General features: G+C 36.8%; 1 protein-coding gene across 3 annotated transcripts in view; it reads left to right on the forward strand.

The window, feature by feature from the left end:
- ADAMTS5 (ADAM metallopeptidase with thrombospondin type 1 motif 5) overlaps positions 1-10128 on the forward strand; it is a 51027-nt gene extending 40899 nt beyond the window's left edge. For all 3 annotated transcript variants that reach the window (XM_028845389.2, XM_028845390.2, XM_077997925.1), the window contains one exon: positions 3142-10128. In XM_028845389.2, the coding sequence (XP_028701222.1) occupies positions 3142-3709 (568 nt within the window). In that variant the 3' untranslated portion in view covers positions 3710-10128. The remainder of the gene's footprint in view (positions 1-3141) is intronic.
- Positions 10129-10374: the final 246 nt, after the last annotated feature.

Consider the following 10374-nt stretch of genomic DNA (forward strand, 5'->3'; position numbering starts at 1 on the left):
TCCAATGGCTTCCATCTTACTTAGAGTCAATGCCCAAGACTGTTTTTTAATCTCCAAGGTGCTAAAAGATCTGGCCCCTTCCCTCCTCTGTGTCTTTTCTACACTGTCCCCTTCTCTTGCTCTGCTCTGACCAGAATGGACTTTCTGGCACTTCAAAAACATGACACCAGGTATGAGGATGCTGTTTCCTCTGCCTGGAACACTTTCCACTATTAATGAGCAGTACACCTTCCAGAATCTCTTAGGTTTCTGTCAAATGTCATCTGCCCAGATGGTGGCTACTGTACATGAACGAGAGGGCATCTTCTGCATTCCCACCACTACTGTGTAACTTCTTACCTTACTGTGTTTCTTCACAGCTCTTATCAATTCATATCACCACATATTTTGTTTGCTGGGAGCAGACTAAAACATCCCTTCTCTGACAGCATGCTTGGATATCAATAAATACATTTCTTCATGACAGTCATTGCCGTTGGCACTGTGCAGATAGCCCTGAACAAAACAAGATTCCTTTACCCTGCTAGCCATACTTCGTAAGAGTTATATGAAAATTGCATTCACTTATGGTAGTCAGGAAAGCTGGTTAGTGTCTGGAGTTTAAATGATACCAAGCAGGATGTAAAGAAAAGGAATCAGGAATATCAAGAGAATCATCTTTTACTAAGGCACTAAAAACTCAGGGCACTAATATTTAGGTTTACCAGTGCTTGTGAAACTTAGTTTGAAGACCTACAGCAATACTGACCATCATACTAATTCTTAAGATGAGACAAGCTCTAAGGAACAAGGGTAAACACCCAAAACAGTTTTCCTTACCCTTTATTCTTTATTTTACTTACTCCTACTCCCTACTGGGCATCATTTGAACTCTGGACATAACCAGAATTTAATTTCATTTAACCACTACAACATATGGCTGGCAGGGGTCAGGATTTTATGCCTGGGGACATAGTGAAAAAGAGCACTAATTGGGAGTCAAGAGCCTGACCTTTTTTTTTTTTTTTTTTTTTTTTTTTTTAAGACAGAGTCTAACTCTGTTGCCCAGGCTGGAGTGCAATGGCGCAATCTTGGCTCACTGCAACCTCTGCCTCCCAGGTTCAAGCGATTCTCCTGCCTCGGCCTCCAGAATAGCTGGGATTAGAGGCATGGGCCACCAAGCCAAGCTACTTTTTGTATTTTTAGTAGAGACGGGGTTTCACCATGTCTGCCAGGCTGGTCAGGAACTCCTGTCCTCAGGTGATCCCCCCGCCTCGGCCTCCCAAAGTGCTGGGATTACAGGCGTGAGCACGGCATCCAGCCAAGCCTGGCTTTTAAGCCTAACACTGCCACTAATCAGCTCTAAAATGAACTTGTTCAAATACTTTCATATATCCCCATTTCATACTCTTTTTGTGTAAGATGACATATTTATCCCCAACTACCTTCTGTTTAGACAGATCTCATTCTGTTACTCAGGCTGGAGTGCAGTGGTGCAATCATAGCTCACTGCAGCCTCAAAGACCCGGGCTAAAGTGATCCTCCCGCTTCAGCCTTGCCAGTAGCTAGGACCATAGGCATGCGCCACCATCCCTGGCTAAATTTTTTACTTTTTTTTTTTTTTTTTTTTTTTGAGACGGAGTCTCGCTCTGTCGCCCAGGCTGGAGAACTTTTTTACTTTTTGTAGAGACAAGGTCTCCCCTATATTGCCCAGGCTGCCTTTGAACTCCTGGCTTCAAGGAATTCTCCAACATCCCTTTTGACTTTTTTTGAAGCCACTATAGTTTCATGGATTATTTATTAATATTAGGTACTACAAAACACATCTGTAACAAAGTCTGATCTGTAATGTACTACAAAAATAAAAATAATGAATCGAGTTAGACAGAATAAGGAACGCCCTGAGCATTGCATCATCTCTCTTCAACACTGTGGGAAGCTGTATCGCCTGTGTGGCTGTCACTATAGAACGCTTCCTTGACGATCAGCTTCCTTGGCGATCAGCTTCCTTTCCAATTCAGAGGAAACTCTGGAGTAAGGGAAACACACTTGGATTTTTAGCATGTGAATGAGAACTGGAAATGAGACAGTTCAGCTCCACACGTCAGTCAAACTGTGCAAGCCAATAGTATTCCTGTTTAAATAACTAGGAAAGTAAAGGGACCCTATTATGAAATTACTCAAAAAGGCAAAAATGTGGACAACAGTAGACTCCTCACCTCACACTTGGTGCTTAATTAGCATTTCCATCCTAGCATTCCTCACAGGCTTATGGGTATTAAAGATATTTATGTCTTTCCCCATTTTTTTGAACAGATGATGGCTCTTTGAAGACTTATATGTCACTCACCATAAAGCCTTTCTCAATCTATCATATCTTATGGGCACTAAGAATTCAGAAACGTTTGCTAAGTCATTTTTAAAAATTCCCCTTTTATGATGGTATTAGTAATATCATTACCCAATTTCGAAACTGCGTGCTTCATTTAGTGGCCTGTCCCACAAAATCCAGAGTTCTAGTAGAAAGGGATGCAGAGACTCTACTCGCCTCTAGTCCAAAAACTAATTAATTCTGTGTTCCCAATTAGTCTGCACATTGGAACAATGTGAGAAGTTTCAAAAGTGCTCTTGCCTGTGCCCAACCATGGAAGATGGGATTTAATTGGTCTGAGGTGTGGGTAGGCTCTGAAAGATTTAAAAGATCTCCACATGATTCTAACGTGGAGGCAAATTTGAGAAACATTAAAGAATTATATGAGATTAAGTGAAGGCATACTTTTGTCAGTTTGTATTTAAATATATCTCATTTTGTGCCAGAAAGAATGTAAAATAGATTTGTAAAGGTGATAGGATTTGATAAGGATGAAAATGGTTTCATAAATCTTGAAAGTTAGTATAATTTTTTTAAATGAAGGCAGGTTATTAGCATCATCCTAATTTTGAACACCTCCGTTAAAGTGTATCCAATACTGTTGGCTAATTGCAATTTTGTCATAAAAAACAATTTTTAAACTCAATTTTAAACTAATCTCTTAAAGACATTAAAACTGTGTGTTAAGAGAAGACTTTTTAGAGAACTTGTTTATTGTTTACTGTTTACTTATTTTTTCTCCTTTTTTTTAACCACCTCCCCCCACTTCCTGTGAACGTTCCTACTTCCAGTAAGGGCTACACTGACGTGGTGAGGATTCCTGAAGGGGCAACTCACATAAAAGTTCGACAGTTCAAAGCCAAAGACCAGACTAGATTCACTGCCTATTTAGCCCTGAAAAAGAAAAATGGTGAGTACCTTATCAATGGAAAGTACATGATCTCCACTTCAGAGACTATCATTGACATCAATGGAACAGTCATGAACTATAGTGGTTGGAGCCACAGGGACGACTTCTTGCATGGCATGGGCTACTCTGCCACGAAGGAAATTCTAATAGTGCAGATCCTTGCAACAGATCCCACGAAACCATTAGATGTCCGTTATAGCTTTTTTGTTCCCAAGAAGTCCACTCCAAAAGTAAACTCTGTCACTAGTCATGGCAGCAATAAAGTGGGATCACACACTTCGCAGCTGCAGTGGGTCACGGGCCCATGGCTCGCCTGCTCTAGGACCTGTGACACAGGTTGGCACACCAGGACGGTGCAGTGCCAGGATGGAAACCGGAAGTTAGCGAAAGGATGTCCTCTCTCCCAGAGGCCTTCTGCGTTTAAGCAATGCTTGCTGAAGAAATGTTAGCCTGTGGTTATGATCTTATGCACAAAGATAACTGGAGGATTCAGCACTGATGCTGTCGTGGTGAACAGGAGGTCTACCTAACTCACAGAAAGTCATGCTTCAGTGGCATTGTCAACAGGAGTCCAATAATGGGCAGAATCTGCTCTCTGTGACCAAAAGAGGATGTGCACTGCTTCATGTGACAGTGGTGACCTTGCAATATAGAAAAACTTGGGAATTATTGAACATCCCCTGGGCTTACAAGAAAGAAACACTGATGAATGTAAAATCAGGGGACATTTGAAGATGGCAGAACTGTCTCCCCCTTGTCACCTACCTCTTATAGAATGTCTTTAATGGCATCATAATCATTTTCACCCATAATACACAGTAGCTTCTTTTTACTGTTTGTAAATACATTCTCCCTTAATATGTCACTTTATATCCCTTGGTTCTATTAAAATATCCATATATATTTCTATAAAAAAAGTGTTTGACCAAAGTAGGTCTGCAGCTATTTCAACTTCCTTCAGTTTCCAGAAAGAGCTGTGGATATTTTACTGGAAATTAAGAACTTGCTGCTGTTTTAATAAGATTTAGTATATTTTGACTACAGGAGATAAAATTTCAGTCAAAAAACCATTTTGACAGCAAGTATCTTCTGAGAAATTTTGAAAAGTAAATAGATCTCAGTGTATCTAGTCACTTAAATACATACACGGGTTCATTTACTTCAACCTTTGACTGCCTGTATTTTTTTCAGGTAGCTAGCCAAATTAATGCATAACTTCAGATGTAGAAGTAGGGTTTGCCTGTGTGTGTGTGATCAGTACTCAAGAGTCTGAAAACTAGTTTCCTTGTGTTGGAAACTTAAAAGGAAAAAAATTGTATTTCACTGTGTTTTCAATTTGTATTCTCACAACTACTTTCTCTCTCCAGAGCTTTCATCTGATATCTCACAATGTATAACATACGTACAAAACACACAGCAAGTTTTCTATCATGTCCAACACCTTCAACACTGGTATACCTCTTACCAGCAAGCCTTTAAAATGCATTTGTGTTCGCTTATTTGTTTTGTTCCAGGGTTCAGTAAGACCTACAATGTTTTGTATTTCTTGACTTAGTTTATTAGAAACATTAAAGATCACTTGGTAGTTAGCCACATTGAGAAGTGGTTATCATTGTTAATGTGGTAAATGCCAAAAAGTGGTTAATATGAATAAGACTGTTTCCACATCATAGGCAATGATTTCTTAATTTTAAAAACCTAAGTCTATTCCTATTGTACTAAAGATTTTTCCCAACTGGAAAGCACTTGGTTGTACCTGTAAGTGTCTGAGTGAGGAAATGTGATGATTTTCAGAAAGTTGTTGTTTTTGTTTCCATAGCCTGTTTAGGTAGGTTGTAAGTTTGAATAGTTAGACATGGAAATTATTTTATAAGCACACACCTAAAGGTATCTTTTTAGATGATAAAATGTACACCCCACCCCCATTACCAACCTCACAGCTTAGAAAATCTAAGTTGTTTCATTTCACTGGGATTTCTTTTGTTGTGAAACACTGCAAAACCAATTTTTCTTCATAAAAATTCATAGTAATCATGCCAAATGTGCCTATTGTTAAAGAGTTGCATGTAAAAATCTTAGGGAACCATTGTTTGAGTTATACAAGCTCATGAGAGTTTATTTTTATTATAAGATATTTTTAATATAAAAGAATTATGTAACTGATCACTATGTCACGTCATTTCAGTGGGCCAGGAAAATAGATGTCTCACTGTATTTAGTATTTAGTATTTTCTTAAGAAATTGCTTTTAAAACAAATAATTGTTTTACAAAACCAATTATCATCCTTTGAATTTTCACAGACTGACTTTGCTTTAGATGTAGCAATTTTTTTTCTTAATAAATTATCAGTTTGAGAAATGAGGCCTGTAGAAGGCTGATAACCTATATTTGATGGAGATCACCCAATGCCAAGGGCAGAAAACAAACCTAGTCAAATAGGCAAGAAAAAAATAATAATCCTAGTGCCATTTGTCTGTGCAAAGAGAATTAGGAGAGAGGCTAATGTTACTTTTTTCCATTTTGGAAATAATTTTAATCAAGTAACTCCAATGTGACAAAATTTATTTTTTGTGTGTGTGTGGTTATATTCCCAACAACATTAAAAAATAATTGAGCACTTTGGGAGGCCAAGACGGGCGGATCACAAGGTCAGGAGATCGAGACCATCCTAGCTAACCCGGTGAAACCCCGTCTCTACTAAAAAATACAAAAAACTAGCCGGGCGAGGTAGCGGGCGCCTGTAGTCCCAGCTACTCCGGAGGCTGAGGCAGGAGAATGGCGTGAACCCGGGAGGCGGAGCTTGCAGTGAGCTGAGATCCGGCCACTGCACTCCAGCCTGGGCGACAGAGCGAGACTCCGTCTCAAAAAATAATAATAATAATAATAATTGAGGCATAAATGTAGTTGTCTCCTCTCGGCTTCTCTTACTATACTCATAAATTTTTAATATGATTTGTCAATGATTCATGTTTCCCTCAGATAGTGATGGTTTACACATGTCATAGAAACAATCCTAGAGGGCTTAGAGCAAATAAACCCCTATTCCATGCTTTTAAGTAGTTTTCTCCACCTTTTTCTCATGAGTCTCACTAGATTGACTGAAGAATGTATGTCTAAATTCCTGGAGAAGGTGATATGGACTGGAAACTGAAATTCAGAGAAATGGAGTGTTCAATAGATACCAAGAATTATGAACAAAGGGAAGATTCTATACTACTCAATCTAAGTCAGTCCAGTTTTGACTTCGTACTGTCTTTCACCTTTCCATTGTTGCATCTTGAATTTTTAAAGATGTCTAGAATTCAGGATGCTAGGGGCTATTTCTTTTTTTAGGAAAAAAAAGAATTTGTCTGAAAATGCTCAGGTTTGTAAGAATCTAATCTCACTTACATAACTAAGCACTCCATAATAAGTTTTATCAAGTACAAAGGGAGTCAGAAGAAGATGACATTTATTTCTTCTAGATCAGAAAAATTTAAATTAAGCCCTGCCTTGCTGTTTAGAAATATAAGGGCATTGTTATAATTTATTCAATAAATTTATCTTTCTTTGCCTTCCTGTGGAAACAGTTTTATCCCACTAAACTAGGAATTAAGGGATAAATCACAAACAAAAAAAAGTTGCAGCACTGAAAAAAAGTAATTTATTGTTTTTGCAACTGGTATGTGAATTTGTTGATAAAATTATTTATTCTTATTTAACAAAAATATGTGCAAATTTTTCTATATTTAAAATGTTTTGCTGTTGTCCTACTTTTTAATTTATGCTTCATGTTTGTGTATAAAGTACACTTTTACACTTTGTGAGTTTACATAATATACAGCACTGGTTGCTTTTGTATTTTTTTACAGAAAGCTTTCTGTGTGAAACAGGTGTATATGTATATATTCCTCATGTATTCTTATTCTGATACTATCATTTTTCTTTCCAAGGAAATTTTAATCTTTCACAACTAATAGTGTTCATTACTTGTACCTATGATAATAGGTCTTTTACATCACATTAACACTAATTTGTCCAAGTCACAAATAAGAAAAACACTTATTCAATGAAACAAGGTGCAAGTTTTAAATTTGGGTACACAAATAGCCTAGAAGCTTCCTACAGGCATTAAGACACAGCCAAGAATCAGATTCTTTCACTTCATCGAGAAACGTGGACAAGTTGACGTTGATGTATTAAATGAAAGTTGTGTACACACAACTTCTGAGGGATACAAATGATAATAAAACCAAATGTTGTCTTTGTCTGTTTAGAAACACCTCCTAAAATTAATATCATTTAGTCTTTAGTGTCTGTAGGATTCTACAGATGAGCACAAATAAATTGGGTTTGTATAACAAATGTTAATAGTCATAATGTTTCTACAAATAAGGGGTGTCCATTAAGAGAATGTGATGTTTTTCTACTACTGTTGAATCCCCTGGGGTGATTCTAGGACTTGAAATAGGCAGAGTTGCCTCTGATGACATCAGCTTGCCTCTGTGATTTCACAGTCTGATCCTGGCAATAAGACAAAGCACCCTTGGACACGCAGCCAATCTCTGGTTGTGATACTTCCCCATTGATTCCTTCCTTGTTAACAAGGTCATTGTAATGGTTCGGGTGAGGACAGCAGCCAGATTCAAAGTCCAGAACTTGTGCTATTACTTAGAGTTCACACTGTAAAATAACATTGAATTTAATAATGATCGAATTTTTCTAGTAGTCTGTGGCAGAGTGTATAATCTCATTGGCATGATTGGTGAATATTAATAATCTCTTTATAATGAAATGATGCTCTACAAATACAATATATTTGCTAACATTTCAAAACTACTAAATAAATGAAATAGCCATGTGTACAGAAATGGTCATCTAAAGCTTTAATAGAACCAAATTCAAGATAATGTATCATTGAGACACACAGAAAAGGAACTTGTATGTTTTCCCTATTATTTTTCTCATTTTCCAACAATCTATAGTTTTAGATTATCAAACAGATAGATCAACTTAACTGGCTAGGACATTGAAAAAAATCTTCCTAAGAATGCTTTGTTGGCATAATCTATAGAGATAATTTCTCAAATTATATTATCATGATGCATATAAACTCTATAACATATAATTGTGTTTCACTTCTTTAATGTATGAGAACATATTGAAATACAAAACCATGTATTAGCCAAAAAATTGGAACACAGGTGGTGTTCAGATCAGCAAAACATTCAATCTGGTAAATGCCTGCCTGGGGCCATGATATCATTCTCAATGCAGGTTTTATGGGAAAACTGAAAGAATATGTTGTTAGATGATGTTGGTTTTGAAAAAAAATAAGACATTGGCATACACATTCATTAGCCCCGTTAATTGCATTCTACTAATATAGTTGCACTTTAGCAATAATTTTGCTCTCTCTGGTCTTTATTCTGTGGCTTCAACTAACTGGACCATGTGGACTACAAAGGTCAAATGAAAAAAACGAGTACTGGCCCCTCATCCTATAAGGTACTGCCACATCAGAGTGACCTAAAAGTCTAACACTGTGAGGAGAACTGTGATTGGTAGGAAAAAACAAACAAATGAAAAACAGGGCATGCCTTTTCATTTTTTTTCCACTTTCCTTTGGCATATCCAGTGAACAATTCTAATTTTTATTGAGGTGCTAACATCTTTCGTGACCAATTGTCAAATGTGGTATTTCTGAGATCCTATTTTTTTTACATGATTTTACAGTTTGCAGGAAAGCTTAGAGAAGCTTTGTGTCAGGGTAGGGCACAACTGGATACTCCAAATTCGAAAAATGAGCACATCCAATGATGGTTTTGACCAACAGTGGTCAGTGACATAAACTGCATGTGCATCTGAGGACATTTAAGGGGTCATTGAAACTTGAGGAGCATCAGGCCGGAGTAGCAGACTTTTGCATGAGTCATATTTCAGCATTCACTAAGTCCTCAGCATTCCATTCAAACTTTCATGTATATTTGGCCTGATCATTGTTTTCAAACTTTGCAATAGTTTATGTTATTAGTAAACACTTGGTGACTATATCTCAGCCTTTTCTTTAACAACTCATACTATATTAGAAACATGTCTACCTATACTGAGAGTATATTTACAATAGAAGACCATACTGTGTGTGACTTTGTAAAGCTAGACTTTTGATTTAAAAATATATAGTCTCTGGATGATATTTTTGCATTACGCACTCAGGCACATTATAAACATTGATGGTTCATCTTGCTACAGTTAGGAGTTGAAAAACACTACTTACGTATTTGTATGACCTATTAGTCAGAGGAAATCATACATATGCTTTGTAAATAGACTTTGTGGATAACTAAATAGACTGAAGAAACATGTTGCATTTGATAGAAGCAATGGCATAAATATTCGGTTTCTATATTAGAGTCTGTGAGTAAAGTAATAAACCTAAGTAGGTATAACTGAGATTTTTAAACCTTGAAATGTGCTTTGATGGTAGAGAAAATCATTGAAGATTTACATACTGTATATAAGATGTAAAATGTAAGCTGCTTATTACCCTCAATTTTCCAGAAGCAATGGTATATAATGCAGTTGAAAAACCAAAAATCTTGGAAAACTAAGACGGGTCTTGTTTAAAATGTCTCTCAGCTTTGGCAACCTTCAAATCTTAATCAAGTATTTAAAACATTACTGTGTCTTGTAGCCTGCATTCCACAACAGCTCTGTTATTCAGGTAAAAGACTTGAACTGAGCCGTTTGGGACCTATACTGTAATATTTTTCATTGAGGAACAATATCCTATTTTGTAAAGCATTTCCCTGTGTGTGACTTTAAACTGTAAAATTAAACACTGCTTTTGTGGGTTCAATGGGCATAATAAATATAAATTGTAAACTAGGTTAAAGTATGTACTGCATATAATATGTTTTAGAGTTGGAAACTATTGTTCATTTATTTTTAATTTTCTCATAACAGTGGTAGCACCAAGCTGGGTCTCAGGGAAGCCCTAGGCTCTTTGTAATTTCTATCATCGCTCACCCTCTTTGGCATAGACAATTAATACTTTATCTTAGTTAAAGTTCTATGAAAACTATTGCTTCAAGTTCTTTTTACCAGACTATCAACCCCTGAAGATTGCATACT

The sequence above is a fragment of the Macaca mulatta genome, chromosome 3, assembly GCF_049350105.2.
Source record: "Macaca mulatta isolate MMU2019108-1 chromosome 3, T2T-MMU8v2.0, whole genome shotgun sequence".
Lineage (NCBI taxonomy): Eukaryota > Metazoa > Chordata > Mammalia > Primates > Cercopithecidae > Macaca > Macaca mulatta.